The following is a 17,973-nucleotide window of genomic DNA, read 5'->3' on the forward strand; positions in this document are numbered from 1 at the left end:
CGGTGCACCTGGGGTCTGGATCCTGGCAGACTCATCTTTCCTGCCCTCCACTAACCACAGCAGGAGCTCGTGGGAGAACTGGAACAGTGCCTGCCAGGCACACATGCATGCTGGCCCTGGAGACCTGGGTTCCACTGTAGGCAGGGGAATGTCATTTATGCTTTGAAATGTGTTTCCCTTATGCTTGGTGAGCTTACATGGGCTCAGAATTTTCTGTGTGGGTCATTTGTAATAGAAATTCAGATTGTGTCCCCCGTGAGCTCAGCCATCCTAGGAACAGCTGCCCTTGACAGCAGCACAGAGAAACAGCCCATTGTCACACTCTATAGCCCCAAGTAGTCAGCTGCCTTCTGTGCCCCTGCAGAGAAGCCCCCATTGTCTAGGGCAGTGGCGTGTTCTCGCCAACATTCCCACGTCCAGCTCTCATGCAAAGGCTGTCTGAAGCCGGCTTTGTTAAAGTGCTTATGACTTGGTCCCAGGACCATGTTGAGCCCGTCCCTGTGGAATCTGTGACAACCCTCCCTCCCCCCTCGCTCCCTAAGAGCAGCCAGGCACTGTGGCTCCTGCTGACCGCGGAAGCAGCAGTCAGGCCTTCCTGCTTCCCTTGTGCAAGTCCTGAAGCTCCCAGGCCCACTTCAGCTGATGGACATGAAGGGGTCTCCCACTTTCTTTCTGAGACTCGGAGGGTCGTCATCTGTCTGCAAGATGCTGAAATCAACCCAAGCAGGAAGGAACAAGATCATGGAGAGACCTTGGGCTTCTGGGCAACATGCAGCACGGGGCCACTGTCCCAAGGATGCAGAGCTACTTCAGAAGTGTACTTGAGCTGCCCTGTGCAGTGGCAACAGTCTGCATAGCTCAGGGCTCTTGGCCGCCTTCAGAGATGGCAGAGTTGGCCGTGTTGTGGCAACAGCGCTTCTTTGTCACCAAACTGCATTAGCAGATTTCGGGGGGCTGTTGTGTCTCATTTCAACATTCTCTAGGTAGAAAGTAATGGAAGTATTTTTAGCTTTTTCCACATCAGCTGACTGGTCAATGAGTAGCAGCATCTGCTCCTGAGGGAATGGCTTGGAGCACATTTCAGTGCATTTCCTGCTGTCACACGGATGGAGAGACACAGCAGGCAGACACCTGGCATGCAGCTTGGGCCTCCTTCAGCCAAAGTCCTGAGGCTCAGCACCTGGAATTCACCACTCTCAGTAGCCACTGGAATGGGTCACAAATGCAGCCGTCCAAGTCCTTCATGGCTCATGGATGACCAGGGACCTGCTTTGTTGTGAAAGAACCCAGTCAGGCCGGACAGGGCGTCCTCCTCATCTCACACAAAAGCGACTCAGAAGCCCCTGGGGGAGGAGCAGGAAGGAGGATGCAGCAATGGCAGCTGAACAGGACCGCTGTGACCAGGTCATCATCGTGGGGTGATTTTGCCACCCTGGGGACACTGGCAGTGGGGGAGAAAGTTTGGTCATCACAGCAGATGGGACAGTAGATGGCACTAGCACTGGCATGTTCGGGCTAGGGATGCTGCTTAGTGCCCTGCACCACACAGGACACCCCTCCCCCTGAATTATTCAGCCAATGACATGGACACTGGCGCATGGAGAATCCCAGCCCTGAGCATCTGGGGGCAGCAGGAAGTCAGTGGACAGAACTCTAGGAAGCCCTTGTGCAGATGAGGTGGATGCTCCTTTGCTGTTCCTAGTGACTCTTCAAGGAGAGGGATGGTAATCTGACCAGGAGCTCTGTGCCAGGGCAGTCCTCCCTGTGGCAGAGCAGTGACTCAGAGTGTGGGTTGTTGTGGGAGGAGATAGGCCACTGGTCACCTCTGCCAAGGTCAAGTCCCGCGCAGGACCGTAGCAGTGCTCTTGTTCTTGGAATTCATCATGTTTTGCATGATCACTTCTCTATCTCACCCCTGTGGTTACTGTCACCATAAAATCTACTGTTACAGTTACATTGAAACTGGTTTGCCACAGGTTCCCGGTCACCAGGATCTCTGGGTTTGCATATATTTTCAGCTGCATTTTTAAGCTGAGTCCCTGCTATCTGCCGCACACCCTGTGGAGGGCTTTGGTGAGTGGTGGCTGGAACTGGTCCTGCCATCACTTATCCAGACCACTGGCACTCGCCCAGCGTACTGCGGGGACTCAATGAATGATGGTCGGGTGGAAAGCAGAATTCTCAGGCTTGGTCCCTTTCTGTGGACTTGGCAAGTGTGAGACCATCCAGGTGCTCCACAGGACAGTCTGGCCGCAGGTGGAAAGGGCAGCGTACCTCTTCCTCCTCACAGACCGGCTCAGGCTTGACTCCACTCGGCCGCTCCTCTGCACGCCAGCCAGGTTAGGACGGTGGGGAAAAGCCCTCTCGGGCCTCAGCACCTCCTCCTCCTCTGGTCAGCTGCATCTTAGCTGCACAGTGACCCTGCACCCTGCAGCTGGAGAGGTCGTGTGGTGACAGACCACTGAGGACTCGGTGTAAGACTACAGGTGCCTTTGTTTCCAGGACCCGCCCAGGAGGCTGGTGTACAGCACCATGAGATAGCGTGGCAGAGCTGCGAGCAGGTCGGAGCACAGGGAGCTCTGAAGGAGGTGGCAGCAGAGTGGATGGTGGAGTGTTGAAGGTCACTGTGGCTGAGCGGGGTTGAAAGGAAGGAGAAAGGAATTTGGTTGTATTTGAAAGGAAAATGGTTGGTATTTGTGTGCCATCAAGGTGCCATACTCACTTTGTAAGAGTTGAGAGAGGGAGTGTTTTATTTTTTTGTTCTTAGGTCTTTGTGGCTTGGCATAATCATGCGCATGTTCTAGACAGTCTGTTTTGCACAAGCCATATATTAGAGGCAGAAATCAGGAGGACTAGATAAGTGCATCTGTTCAGATCAGAGCTAATCTGCTACAGAAACCTGCACAGAAACCACACTTCTCCCAGGCGTGGTGCGTTTGGTGCTCCTTAAGAGATTTCTCGACTTAGCTAGGCATGGAGCTAACTTAACCAGCCAAACCCACCCAGCCTCTGTCCTCTTTGGCAAACCACCATGTTAGGAATTGCAGAAGGAGCAAAGAAGCAGGAGCCTGAGTCCCCGGGCAGAATTGCAACTGCACTGCCAAGGTCATCCCAGTGCTCTGCTGTGCACTGTCACTTAGTCTCCGAATATGCCACTGATATCCCTGGAGAGCAGAGACCTGCCCAGGGTGTCCACTGGAGGATGCCTTGCTGGTGAGTGGGCAGCCAGGGCCCTCCCCGCATTGCCCTGGATGCTTGTTCAGCCTTTGCACTCCCCGCCTCCCCTTAGGATTAAGGAGCCCAACATTCTGTCCTGCTGGGTCATCAGGCCACTGTGTGAGGCCCAAGTCATGAAAGATGGAGCTGGTTGTGATGATGATGTGGGTGGGCAGCAGGCGGCTGCAGAATCCACAAGCCCTGTGCCTTCAGGAAGAGCTGCTAGAGGGGTTGGACATCCAGGCTCCCAGACATGAGTGTCACCAGCAGCCGCAGAGCTCGGCAGACAACCAGGTGTCTTTCCCGAGAAGTCCAGGTGCAGCTACAGACCCCTGTTGCTTCCATGACCAGCTCTGTGTGCCTCGTCCGGGCTCCACAGCCAGGTTAATTGTGTCAAACAGGTTGGGTCTCAGCCTTCCTCTGCCCAAACCCCACCTCCCCTGGTCCCCGTCACTTGGGCAGGATCCTGTCTGGACCCATGTTGCCAGCTGGTCACCTCTCCTGTCCCCACATTCCTCTAACTGGACCCATCCCCAAGCTGCTCAGAGCACAGGCATCTCCTCCTGTCCCTGAACGTAGGACTTTATTTCTCTATGCCTCGCTCCTGATTCTGTCATCTTGGTACATATCCGTGGTGGCACAGAAAACCCTCCCCCGAGGGGACTGTTCCTGCCGCTCTCCCACTGGCCCACCTTGGCCTTCCTCGTGGTACCTGTCACCCCACCTGGGCTGTTTTCGTGCACTGCCTGCCTCCACAGCCCCAACAGATGTCAGACCCAGGGACGAGGGGCCGCACGTAGGAATTGCATGGACACAGAACCAGAAGCCATAGCCCAAAAAATGGAATATAAGGATCAGAAATTAAACGATATTATTATTCTAGTTTTTCTCTTGGCATGTTTTTCCTTCAAACCTGTGTTCCTGGGCTGGGTTGTGGCTCACAGTGGAGAACTCATCTAGCACATGCAAGGCCCTGGGTTCGATCATCAGCACCACATAAAAATAAATAAATAAAATTAAGGTATTGTGTCCAATTACAACTAAAAAATAAATATTTAAAACAAAAAAACCTGTGTTCCTGGGAACAGGTATCAGCCACCTCTTCACTTACGGTCCCACTCCCTCGCCAAGCCCCTGGAGGGAACGGAGCCTTGAGGCAGCCCCCGCCGGCTCCCAGCACTCTGTGCTTGTGCTTACCGTCCTTGTTCGCCGGGGCAGAAGAATTGAATAGAGTTGCTGTACCTCCAGCTCTTAATCCCAGTGGTGGGCATTGCCTCCGGGCACAGGGCAGGGCCAGGTCACTCTCCTAAGAGGAGCTTGCTGTTCATTCACAGCGAGCAGTGCTCACGTGTCTGGGCTCGTTTTCATACTGTGCATGTAATTTGTCAACCAAAAAAGAAACGGAATTAAGACAGATGCTTGGCCTGAATGGGCTTATTTTTAGGACTGATTGGCATGGAAATTTTGATTTTTTCTCCACCAGGGAAGCACTGAGGCTCTTCTTCTGTCACTTGTCTAAATCAACTTTACAGGAGGAAGTGTCTGCAGATTTCTCAAGTGGTCACAGGCTCTGCTACCTTGCTTCTAACATGTCCTGGAACCTTCTGGCAGGTCAAAGAGTGCCTGCCCAGGGAGTGTGGCCTGCTGCGTACCTGCAAGGTCTGTCCCTCTAGAGAGAGGAGAGAAAGACGGGGTGGAGGAGCAACGTCAGGAAGGAAGTGAGACCGGCATATCCGTGGTGGCACAGTCTCCTCCTCAGCTGCCTCTTGGGCCACCAGGAATGATGTGTGACACTGCCTGCTTCATCGGCCTGGAATAGCTGTCCACCACGCTGGCCGCAGCTGAAGGTGCTTTCAAGGGGGGTGGAGACAGTGTGCTATACAGTGACACGTACCTGTCACAGGTCCACTGCCTACTGGGCAGAGTCGCATTCCACGGATGCCCTTTCTGCACAGAGGCTGCCAGGTGAGAGCAAAGAGAGGGCAGGAGACCTCCACCCGGCCCCTCTGTCCAGACAGCCACATGGAACACACCCTGGCGAGGCGCACTCTGAGCATGCCTACTAGGACCCCTCCCCAGGCTGTATGATAATGAAGAGAATAAAACAGGATTATTACAAAATTCTCAGAAGAAAGAATCGATCCACCACAACTTGTTGTTGGTAGAAGAAAATCAACAATATCAAATCCCAAGAAAGTGACCCCACAAAGAAGAAATCCAGTGGTGCTCACTGGACGTTCCTTCCCTGGCACTTCTGAACAGTCGCTCCCACCAGCTGCCCGGCCACTGAAGCAGGGCGGTCACCTCGCCCCACCTTCTCCATGGGGCTTCTCCTTCACACTCTGGTTGTGGGTTTGATCTGGACTCTTCCCCGAAGGCCTGGTCCCCGGGACAGCAGCACAGAGGTGGGGACTTGGGAAGGCCTGGACCTCATGGTGGTTTGGCCCACTGGGAGAGTCACAGCCACAAGATTATAGGCAGGCAGTGAAACCCAGAAGGGGGACCTAAGTGGAGCAAGTCGGTCACGGGGTGTGCCCTGGGAGGTTGCCTCATCCCGTCCCGGCATCTCTCTCTCTGCCTGCTCATCTCAGTCACCGCGAGCTGCGCAGCTCTGCTCTGCCACACCGCCCACCACCATGTGCTGCCTCGCTCCAGCCCAGAGCCTGACCACACACTGGAGCTGCCCACGTCACGAGCCACGGAGGTTGTCTTTCTCAGGAGTTTGCCACAGCACCAAAAGTGACAAACACATCCAAGTAGTTTACCCTTCCTGCAAACATAAAAGTAAAAATTCAGCAAAACTTTACAGAGAAAGAGTGACGACAAACCACCCCACACTCTGACAGCATCAGGTGTAAACAGATCCGGTCTGCGTGTGCAGTCAGCGTGGCCCAGGCAGGATTTGAAATGATCCAGGTTAGGGGGAGTGGACAGCTGGGAGGGTAGGTATGCCACACGTGGCATGTCCCTTCCAGACAGGGTCTCTGTTCCCCACCTTCCCCTCCTCACTGCCCCATGGCTAAGAGCCACACCCACAGTGTGGTGGCCTTGCCTCTGGCCTGCAGGCATTCTGAATTGACAGGTGGACACTGTATTGAAAGGGGGAACACGGGGCTCTCCACCCCAGCAGTCTCTCTCTGGTCCCTGCAGCCCTTGGGCAGTGGCTGCTCTGTGCCATCCCCAGGAGCTGTCCCTTGCCAGCTCCCTGTAGTGTCCACACACTACAGGAGCCCGTCCCTCAGCAAAACCTTTACAGACCCCTCTGTGTATGACATCTGATGTTCTCCTGGGGCCTTTAACCAAAACGCCTTCTACCCCTGACATCACCCTTCTGTGTGACTTTGGCTTGAGGGGAAGATTCAGAGATAAAAACCAAAAGTGATGCTTCAGTGCACAAATGTGACAGGTCACCGCCACCTGGTCCCCTCCTGAGATCATAAGGATGATTGTATTTTATCCCTGTCACGAGATTGACTCTCTTGTATCAAGGGCTTTCTGTTGGCCAGCTGGGCATTGATACATGTCAGTTAATCTTGGTGGGAGCCCCAGGAGATGCCCACAGGTATCCCAGACTTTATAGATGGAAACACTGAGGCTCCAAGGCCTGGGTACCCACCAGGACCCCGGCACTGTAGACGGTGAAGCCAGGACTCGGCTCCGGGCAAGCTGGCCCCAGGACCAGGCCACCGCTCACGTGGCCTCCAGGGAGGTACAAACCTTTCTCCACCTGTGGCTCTCAATGGGACCTAGACCTCCAACACATAAGGCCAAGCCCCAGGAAGGGGAGCACCAAGGCTGAGCTGCCACGCCACCGCGTGCTCTCACCTGCAGCTGCACACCCTCCTGCCACGGGGGCAGCCAGACCATCACTCATGACAGCGGCTCACACTTCCAGAAGGAGCAGCAGAACCGCTTGGACCCTCAGCTTCTTCTCCACACAGCACTGCCCCCTGAGGACCTGGAGCCAGTACCCTCTCTTGTATTCCTTCCTTTACCCAGTGCCAGAGCGGCTCAGAGAACAGCTGGTGTGTTGCATTCAGAGGTACTTCAGGGGTTCCACCAAATAAATCACTTTGGAAGGTTTGAATACTCCATTTAAAATGTAATAAAAAAGCAATGCGCATATTCAACTTCTATCAGATTATAACAAATTAGTGTCATGGTTGCTCCAGGTGTCAGAACTCAGGTGGCTCACATTTGCACACACACATTCACCTATTTTATAATCTTAAAAATATTTCTGAAATGTCATTGAGATCTTAAAGTCTTTAAAAAACAACTGTTTACAAATACTATTACTATAAATTGATTTTGTGACTTACAACTAAAGAGCACATAATAAAATAGATACCAGGGTGAACACACAAGTCAACCACGTGTAATCCTCAGGTGGTTTCCTGTAATCACATTGTTCTTATATCTAATTTTTTGAATAGATAATACATTTGCATATATAGAATTCACAAATTGTGAGAGGACACAGCTAGGTCTCCTGCCCCTGCCCCTGGCACCTGGTCCCCTCCCCAGGGGAAGCTGGTCATTCACCTTCTCTCTTTCCTCCAGGGTTATTTATGCAGACACAGGAAGTAGAATGTCTACTTATGTTTCTTCCCTGTTTTTAAAACAAGTGACAGCTGGGGTGCACCTGTGCTGCGTCTGCCCTTCTCTTTGCTTGTCCTGACAAGTGTCCCTGGCTGCAGGGAAATGCTCCTCTTGTCTATCTGCATCCTGTTCCTTTACATGGGGACCAAATGGACTTATACTGAGAGTACATCGCTCTCTCATGGAATTGTCTTTAGAAACAATGATATGAATCTATTTCAACCTTCTCAGATTGCAAAGAGGCCCAGCCCAGGGGGATGGGATGCCCATAGGTGGTCACGTTGGAGATCAGGTCCCAGTTGACCACACCCACCCCAGGGATGTAAAGACAGTTTGCAGCACAGGTGGGCCATGACTTGTTTGGGAGCCTCCGCCCATGGAAGGACTCTTTATAAGTGTCTGCTTCAGGTCGATGCCTTCTGTGTCGGCCTACATCAGAAACAGATCATCCCAGTGTTCTAGCTAAAACTTTAGCAGGGTAAAATGTGCTAGGCAGAGAGATTTTGTGTCAAGAAAGGGAGCTGCACTGGTTCTCCTGTTCAGCATTATCGACCTTTAGGACTTGCACAGTGTGGCTCGTGGGATCAGGGCAGGCTTGGGCACTGCAGGGCTCTCATAAGTGAGGGGAGGAGAGTACATCACTGATCACCAGCAGGAAGGCGAAGGCTAGCCTAGCATGGGGTTCATCTCAACCAAAGAAACCAGGCCGTGTGCAGAGCTTCCCCGAGCGTCCTCAGGGTGGCAGAGTAGCTTGATGGTGACGTGACTGCCTTCTCCAGAGTGAGCATTTGAGATCAGGTGGACTTGGGGGCAAGGAGGTAGTGTGTCGGGGTTCAGAAGGTGACTTCTGCTCTGAGTGTCTTGCAACACAGGAGCAGTGGGCTTCTCACGAATGGGTCCCCTCCCCACCTGCCCACACACACAGGAAGCTGAAGCAAGGGAGTGAGGGGGCATCTGGCATGTTGGCCGTCCCGTGCCAGCAGCACAGCCAAGCCTGTTCCAAAGCAGGCCTGATTCTTGACACTGGCCAGGCAAAGCCATCCATTTTCTTGGGAAAAGCAATTTTTTTCAGCTCTCCCGAGACATTGGGTAGGAGTGCTGGCCAAGGAGGCACTGAAACGAGAAAGATCTTCCCCTGGTCTCAGCCCCGGGCACACCCAGCCTGTGGTGAGCCAGGCCCAGCATCTCCTGGAGAGAAGCTTGCCCTTCACCTTATTTTGTGGCTGGTGTGGAGAACAAGGCAGAGGCCCTGTGGCTGGAGGCTCAAGCTACTCGGGCTGGTGTTGGGAACACAAGTTCTGTGATTTAGGTCTATGATACCTCAAGTCTGAAGGCTCACACACCTGATTTTTAAATGGATCTCTTGTGCTGCCTTAGAGAAAGGACTGGCCCTGAACTTTGAGAAGAGTCTAAGTGGTCTTGATGGTGTGAGGCTGGAGGACATGGGAAGGGGAGGCAGACTGGGAGGCCAGGTAGGGCCAGTCCTTATCCAGACCCTAGTCTGAAAGGGTTCTGCAGCAAACCTCTCACTGCCACACACCACGTTTGTTCCAGATCATCGACAAGAGCAAAAGAGACCCCTCAGAAGAGATCGAGATCCTCCTGCGGTATGGCCAGCACCCAAACATCATCACCCTCAAAGACGTGAGTGGCCTCTGCTCTTCCTTTCTTCGGCTGATGCAGACATCCCCCCTTTACTCAGGGCAGGCTCCACAGGGCTCCAGTGCTTACCAGGCCTAGGGCAGCAGCTCCTCCTCCCCTGCGCACTCTGCGACTGTCATCCCAACCTGCTGGACCTGCATGTACCTCCTGAGGCAGCTCCCCCACTCCTTCCAAATCACATGATGTGTGCGCAACAGAGACAGCACTTCATGAACCTGCTGTCTGTCCTCATCCGCCACTGTAGCAGGAAGTGGGGGAGGTCTGGGTGCAGGCGGTGAGATCCAGGTAAGAACCTCTCTCTGTGAGGTGGTTCTGGTCCCTTTCCCTGGCCAGGGGGAAGGAGCAGGAATTGGCCACCTGGAGCATCAGGAAGCCCAGGAAGGCCTGTGGGGTGCAGGGCTTAGGGTTGGGGACAGGAGGCGATTCTCCTCCCCTCCCCTCCCGCTCAGATTTAAGTTATTCCAGAGCCTCTAGGCCCAGGGCCACCTCAGTGTCCCTCCAGGTCCTCAGGCTTCAGTTCATTCCCAAGAAGCCTGAGGAGCAAGTGTCTCAGGTACAGAGAGCCTGAGTGGGGCTCTCTCCGGTCCTCAGGCTGCGGTTGCCTCCACCACACAGGTTCAGCGTGCTCTCCGTGGGGTCTTTATTACGTCACATTCACAAGCAGAGACTCCCTCAGCCCCCCAAGCCACTTCTGCTGCATTTGGGATAAGCGATTCCAGGCCGGTCAAAAGTAGAACATTGTCAAAAAAACAAAGCTTGTGACTTTTGAGTTCACAAGCTCAAAAACAGACACACCAAAAAACATGAATAAAAAGTAAAATCGTGCCAAAATTAACTTTACATCTTTTATTAAGTTCAAAGTTAGGCAAATTATTTCAGCAGTTTGTTCTGGATATTTGTCACTTAAATGATGATTATGAGCTGAAAATAAGCATATGTTGTCCTCTGCTCCGTTTTGCATCAAGTTCTCAGGGCTTGATGCCCTGGGCTCCGCGTGTGCCTGGTGACTGGGTGCACGCATGGTCTTCACACACACGTGATGGGCACAAACGTGGCCAGAGTTTTTGTTTTTTGTTTTTTTAATGGAGTTTTTGAGATTAAAGCCAGCATAGACAAAAGCCTTCTCTTTTTGTCACCCCATGGAAGGAAAGCATGTGAGGCACAAGGACATCACTGGGGCTGCTTGGAGAAGCAGGACCCCGGACTCCACCCTGGCAGTGGGATGCTGCAGTCGCGCTACCTGTGTCTGCCTCACCAAGGCCAGCGGTGTCCCTGGATGGTCCACTTCAGCCAAACTCAACTGTCCCACGTGCATCCACAGGCCTTGCTTGCTCTGACTGCAGTTGGCAGTCAGGTGTCAAAGTTGTTTTCTCCCCGAGAGCCACCTGGCCTGACTGGACCAGATCATAGTCTGTCCCCCCAGCTTCTCTCCTCTGCCCAGGTCACCAGGACTGCCCTCCCTGGGCTGGCTGTGAGAGTGACAGCCAGGTCCTGGAGCTCTGTGCCCCCCTCTGGCCCCCAGGTGTACGATGACGGCAAGTACGTGTACCTGGTGATGGAGCTGATGCGTGGCGGGGAGCTCCTCGACCGCATCCTCCGGCAGCGGTACTTCTCGGAGCGCGAGGCCAGTGACGTGCTGTGCACCATCACCAAGACCATGGACTACCTGCACTCCCAGGGGGTAAGGCGCAGGGCAGGCGGCAGTGCAGGACCTCCGGGGGCAGCTGGAGCCTGCAGGAGTCCTGGCTTCCAGGCAGGACGGTCCCTGAGCTCCCTCCAGGGAGGACATCCCTGAGCTCCTCCCAGGTCACAGCTGGTCTGGGCCTCCACGAGGGAATAAGGAGGAAAATGCTCTTTTCCCTCCACCCATCTGAGGCTCATTGGCAGAAGATCTGTAAAATAGACGATGGAAGGCTGGGGAGAAGAGAGGAACAGTTATTCAGGGCAGCAACTGGGCAGGTGGACCCATGGGGACTGGTGGAAGACCAGGGCCATTTAGCTCTGTTCTGTCCTGGGCTGATAGGGTCTAGATTAGACCTATCTAGGTACCTATCTGGTACCTTCTGCCACCTATCTAGGGTCTAAAATCATTTGTGCCCGTAGTGTGTCCTGGAGTTGAGTTAATAAATTACATTTACTTCTAGCAACTTTAGCCAAAAAAAAAAAAAATTCTCTGGCCTTGATAAAAAGAAGCTTAGAACTTTCATTACTGGCAATGCGTAAAGCTGGATTCGTTAACAGAGGCCCAGAATACTGCCTGCAGAGAGGGCAGCGGCAGCTGGTCTTCACGTAGCCCTCACACGTTCCGGGCTGAGCTAAGCTCATCAGTTACTGAATCCTAAAGTCTAGACCATGTCCTTTGCACCGACAAGAGACAGAGCACAGGAAGGCTAAGGACGTCACCTCTGGTCAGACGCTGGCTGCAGACCGCACTCCTAGCCCCCCGGGGAGCAGCCACCACAGGACACCTCCCTCCACCTGCCTCTCTTTCCTTCCCAGCATTCTCACGAAGCCTGCAATTCCATCTTGGCCAGCTGTCTGCAAGGTGTAAACTTTCAAAATGTCATCAACTCGGAACTGTCATCCCAGCTACTGGGGAGGTTTAGGCAGGGGGATCACAGGTTCAAGACCAGCCTGAGTGACTTAATAAGACCCTATCTCAAAATAGAAAGGGCCTGGGTGTAGTTCAGTTGCAGAGCCCTTGTCTGGCAGGCAGGAGATCCTGGGCTCCATCACCAGCACCATTAAAAAAAAAAAAAAAAAGAATATTCTCCCAGGACAGGGCCACACAGTGGATCCTTTTTGCATAGTCTGGGGATGTTAAGCATGGTTTCCCCAACAGTCAAACTCTAGAGCCGCCTCTTTGGATGAGGGTTTTGCAGATGTTCTTCTGTTTAATAGGGTGGGGGGGGGGGTAATGGAACTGAAACCAAAACCCTTCATCTCCTTGTCCTCGGGAGTCTTTGAACTGAGCCTGATTGCCAGAGTGTGTCCCTTTAACTTCCCTCATGGTCCTCTCCCTGGGTTGTAACAGAACAGTTGGGACATTCAGGTCCAAGCCAGGAAGGCACACGCCACATGTCTTCACAATGGTCCTCTGTTCCCTCAGAAGACATCGCTTTGTGCCCTAAATAGCTGGTCTGCTTTGAAGTGGCGCCAGCACTGCCATTGTGACAGCTTTCACTGTCCGGTGGGTCATGCTCCCAGCGCAGATGCCTCACGCAGCACAGATGCACTTACAGAGTGTCTGTGTGGCCCTGAGTCCCAGCCATTGTCACCGAGTCAGCACACCAGTGACAGTAGTACCCACCGTGCACCACAGCCCCTGCAGTGCCTGGCCATAGTGGGCACAAGGTCTACAACTCACAAATGAGGATGTCCTAGGAACACTTTTATTCCTGTTTCCTTGCCTCGCCCTCTGGGCAGTGCCCCACTGAGCCGTCCCCTTATCTGGGACAGGTGCTTGTTTATTTATTGGCTCATCCATTCCTTCATCGTAAAAGCCAGTGTGTGGGTGCTTGGTCTTGAGTGACCGGCAGGAGTGAAGGGAGACGGGCCCTCTGGAGCATGAGCTTCCGGTCACACGGCTGGCTCGCCTGCTGCCCTAGGACCTGGCCTAAGTAAACAGTGCCCAGTGACCTTCCCTCCTGGGCACACCTCCTCTCTCCTGCTCACGCTTGCCTCGCGATTCCTGCCCTGCAGGTTGTCCACCGGGACCTGAAGCCAAGTAACATCCTATACATGGACGAGTCTGGAAACCCTGAATCCATCCGAATCTGTGACTTTGGGTTTGCCAAGCAGCTGCGAGCCGAGAATGGGCTTCTCATGACGCCCTGCTACACGGCGAATTTTGTGGCCCCTGAGGTAAGGCCCCTCCCACCCAGGGAAAGTCAGACCCCTTGGACCCCAGGAGGTGCCCTGCCTCTCCCACAGCCAAACCACTGGAGGGCTGAGGTATTAAGGCATCTCCATGTGTGTCTGCAGCGGCACCAGGAAGTACCAGAGAGAACCTGCTGTGGGGATCAAGGCATCAGCCCATCTCAGCAGTTACTGTTACCATTTTACTTTCCTAATTGAAAAAACTTAAATGGCAACACTTCCTGTAAAATGTGCCGAAGATCTGGACCAAATCTGCATGCTTGCTGCTGTGATGAGAAGCCAGGGGCTCCAGGCTTCTTTCACAGCAGAGGAGATGAGTGTTCTTTGCAGTACAGTTCTCGCTCCAAAGTGTCAGCAGCCGCGGGAATCAGAACACTGGGGTTCTGAAGGCTCGCCCACAGGCACAGGCCCTCCCTCTCCCTGCCCATCACTGCAGAGCATCTGGTGGACACCCCTTCACAAGCTCACTGGAGCCGTTCCTTTGGGGGCTCACGTCCCTGGTATGGTGGGGAACATAGGGATGGAGCCCCAGGGGTGAGGAGAGAGAACAGGAGGATCAGGGATGGAGAGAGCTTTAGACTCTGGGTTCTTCTGGTTGAAATTGTCAAGGCTGCTGTGGAACAAGTGTGGTTGAATGCACAGCAAGTCCTGGGGAGTCGGGCCTGGCACCTGATGGGGGCCCAGCAGAGGAAACCCACGGCCACAGCTCACGCCTGCTGCCCCACGCCCGGTGCGGGTGGAGATGCAGCGGGGACAGTAGGGCAGGGCCAGGAGGCACTGAGAGGTTCTCCAGGAGCTCTGCATCTGCTGAAGCAACCTGTGGCCCCTTTGAAAATAACCTGGCTTTCAGTTCCACAGTGCCTCATATCCAGGTTAATATTGATGGCCTGCAGAGGGGAAAGTGATTTTTCTTCAACCATTACCAGTTCTTTGTTGGAATGAACCCTTGGAACAAAGACAGATGAGCAAGAAAACAACAAACAGGTTTTGGTCACTTCGGGTATGGGAGCCACTCCGCAGTGGGGCGCTCTAGGAGCTGCCTAGAGCTCTGATTCCGAAGCATCGCCCACCCAGAACAGGGGCCTCTTCAGGAAGTGACAGGACAGAGGCGCACCTGGAGCCCTGGGCAGCCACTGAGGGAGGGACTGACAGCAGATGTCAGCTGACAGTGATGCTGGCCCATGTGTACTGCAGGCAGGCCCAGGGTGTTCTGTCCTCACGAACCTGTGTCCCCTTCAGGGAAGTGGAGGGCGGACAGAGCGCTCTCCTGCGCTGACTGCGTGGCTCTCAGCTCAACAGCCTCAGGCCAGCAAGGCGTGTTTGGAGAGGCACGTTCTGGGGTCCCGAGGCCTCGGGTCTGTTGACTAGAGAAGGCTATATTGTTGAGTAACTCGGCCATTTTTACAAAGCACTGCTGATTTTTCCTGTGCTCACTGTATGGACAGGGTGTGTACGGCTAGCTGCGTTCACAGGTGCAGGACAGGCACACAGCGTGCTCAGCGATAGAAGGTCACTGGCCAGTGGATCACGAAGCTGGAGCTTGCATCTGGAGCTCTCAGTGCCTTCAGTGTGTGCTGGCTGCGCCTGCGTGTCACAGCACAGCTCTCAGGGGCAGGGAGGCACAGACACAAGGCAGGCTCCTCGCCCTTATCTCAGGGGAAGCTGACCAAAGCTCCTGACCCCATTTAATCCAGAAACCTAGGTCATCCTTGACCATCCCTGCCACTTTCTCCCCACCTTATTCAACTCTAAAAAGATTGGAGAATTGCCCTCTGTTGGAGTAGATGATCCTAGGCCACCTCAGTAGCTCCTCCGACTACACACTCAACAGAGCTGATGCATTTCTCCACTTCTGTTTGTAGCAGTGTTATTCACAGTAGCCCAAAGTGAAAGCAATGCAAGGTCCATCGTGGGTGGATTGGTGAACAACGTGTGTGTACACAGGATGGTCACTTAAAACAGAAGGGGATCCTGGCACGTGCCACACGGATGAACCTTAAATAAGCCAGGCCCAAAAAGACAAATATTGTATAATTCTACTTACACGAGGTTCTGAGAGCCTGGCAAGCACTGTGGCACTGTGTGCTCTCTGTGAGGGAGCCTGCTGCAGCACTCAGGGCGTCTGTGTCCTAGGGAGCAACAGGCCTGCCCTGCTATTCCCCATCCACCCTCTGTGTCCCTGGTAGACACACTGGGCACGTGAGTTGCCTATTCAAACATCTACTGCTGTCCCTGCCTAGGTCCTCAAGCGGCAAGGCTATGATGCGGCATGTGACGTCTGGAGTTTGGGGATCCTGTTATACACCATGCTGGCAGGGTAAGGATGGCCTCACAGGGTGTCAGTTGCAGGTGGCATTCCTCCACAGTAGGCAGAGCCCCCGGTGGCTGGTCCCACCCTGGCTCATGTGGGGGCAGACGCCTGCCGTGTGTAGGCAACACGCCTAGGTTTGGGGTAAACCCTCTCAGACTTCTGAAGAGCAAGAATAAGAAATGCAGCCATGCATTTCCCTAAAACTCTGCCTGTCAACAAAACTCCCAGGCCTTGTGCCTTCTAACCCATGTTCTCTCTGCTACACATGCCACTCTTGAAAGGAGCCACATCTGTGCCTGAGAAACATCCTTCTGAGCCAGAGGCATCTGCAGAGGCTTCTGGGTCAAGTGGCCTCTTTGAAGGTGCTTGCCAGTTAGTGACTCTCACAGCTGCCAGACACATACAGGCTAGTCCACAGTGACAAGATGTGTGGCCTTATAGCAAGAGACCTTGTCTGCCCCTGGACAGGTCCCCCTTCACTAGCTCTGAGTCCTGGGTGAAGCCCCAACCTGTAAGTGAGGAGAGGCTTCTTCTAACCAGGAAGGACTGGAACCTACAAGAGTTCCCTGCATTTGCAGGTCTGTGGAGCCGTGTTGGACATAGACCCCATCCTGCCTGCTATGGCGAAGGCCCTCACAGGAGGAGGCTGGCCTGTCTTAGGTGTTGCATGATAAACCTACAGTTAGCATCCCCCACAAGGGGCAGGGCTTTGTGGTCCAGGTTTGGCAGAGGAGCACAGAGCTCTTGCTGACACCATGGGTCAACCTGCCATCTCTCATGCTGGTCACATGGTGCTGTCTGTGCCTGGCATATTGCATGCCAGTGGGCTTGTGACCACTACCATTCCCACCACTGTATTAGTCACCTGTTTTGCAACTGAGACTCAAAAAGAATTGGTTTGTCTAAGAACCCAGAGCTGGTAATGGGTCAGCCTTGGGTCTCTCAGACCTTAAGCCTCGGCTCTCATCACTACACCCTAGAAACTGCATCCCCAGCACAGCTCCACATCAACCGTGCGGGGAGAGTCCTGTTAGGAGGCACTTTAGCTTCACCGGGAACCTGGGGCTTAGAAAGCACCAGGGGAAAGAAAGCAGACCTTCCCTTCAGCAGCAAAGTGTCAGTGTTGAGTGCAGATTGTAAAATGAAACGCGTTGCCATAAATTCACCCCTTACACAGATTCACCCCTTTTGCAAACGGACCCGATGACACTCCAGAGGAGATCCTGGCCAGGATTGGCAGCGGGAAGTATGCCCTCTCGGGGGGCAACTGGGACTCGATATCCGACGCGGCAAAGGTGAGTGCACGTCCAGTGTTCCCGCTTCCCACTCCTGAGAGGCCCTGAGGGTGCCCTCCACGTAAGCATGGAGAGGCTTTTCTCCTAGGGTTCTTAAGCCTCATAGCTTAAAACCTACTGGTGGAGGAAATGGGGCAGGATCCAGTGGAGGTGACGGTAATGTGCGTCCTGTGGAGGTGACGTTAGTGGATGTCGTGGAGGTCCCATGGAGGTGATGGTAGAGGAAATAGTGGAGGTGGCAGCAGTGGAGGTCCCGTGGAGGTGATGGTAGAGGATAGAGAGGAGGTGATGGGGCAGGCGATGGTGAAGGGAAGGCAGCTGTCCTTTAGGGTCTCGGGCGCTGACACCCCAGGACTCCCACTCTGTCTGAAGTGCGTATAGGAATTGTCTTAATTCTCTATTCCCAAAGCTGAGCCTCAGGCCAAGATTAGGTGCCCATGCTTGTTTGGAAGGTGGTCTTGGGGACTTGGAACAGGGGCACCTCCAGGAAGGATTAAGGAGGGTCATGTTTTCAACACTGAAAGGCACTGGACTTCTCTGCGGGGGGCACTGTTGCCGCACGTAGCGTTTCTCCCTCGAGGTGATGTCCATACCTTCTCTGAACAATCCTCCTTCACATCAGGCGTGCTTCCTGATGCCTGTGTTCCAGGGCGAATGTGGTGCAGGGGCTCAAGGAAGGAGAGTGGAGAGAACGTGGACCTCGCCCTGGTCCTCCCTGGGCAGTACCATGGCAGGTGCCATGGCTGTAGGGCCCCAAGTTCAGAACAGGGAGGTGAGGTCCGCCTCCTGGTGATGAGGCGTCACAGAGCAGATGCATCCAGCACGCAGATGTTCCGAGTCTTGTGTGCAATGCAGATGTGTGCCACACTCGTGTGTGGCTCTGTGGGAGGTGGACCACTGTCTTCAAACACTGAGGGATTTCTGTTATTACCTTACCACCAAACAAGAATTGCCTTGTTTGAATGAGGGTCCACTGGCATAGGTAATGGCTGCAGATGGTCAATTCTA

General features: G+C 53.8%; 1 protein-coding gene across 6 annotated transcripts in view; it reads left to right on the top strand.

Annotated features, from left to right (window-relative positions):
* Positions 1-17,973, top strand: part of Rps6ka2 (ribosomal protein S6 kinase A2) — a 290,124-nt gene that overhangs the window by 267,944 nt on the left and 4,207 nt on the right. For all 6 annotated transcript variants that reach the window (XM_040283560.2, XM_040283561.2, XM_040283564.2 and 3 more), the window contains 5 exons: positions 9,373-9,462; positions 11,003-11,161; positions 13,183-13,344; positions 15,600-15,676; positions 16,848-16,965. In XM_040283560.2, coding sequence (XP_040139494.1) covers positions 9,373-9,462; positions 11,003-11,161; positions 13,183-13,344; positions 15,600-15,676; positions 16,848-16,965 — 606 coding nt within the window. The remainder of the gene's footprint in view (positions 1-9,372; positions 9,463-11,002; positions 11,162-13,182; positions 13,345-15,599; positions 15,677-16,847; positions 16,966-17,973) is intronic.

This window comes from Ictidomys tridecemlineatus, chromosome 8, assembly GCF_052094955.1.
Source record: "Ictidomys tridecemlineatus isolate mIctTri1 chromosome 8, mIctTri1.hap1, whole genome shotgun sequence".
Taxonomy (NCBI): domain Eukaryota; kingdom Metazoa; phylum Chordata; class Mammalia; order Rodentia; family Sciuridae; genus Ictidomys; species Ictidomys tridecemlineatus.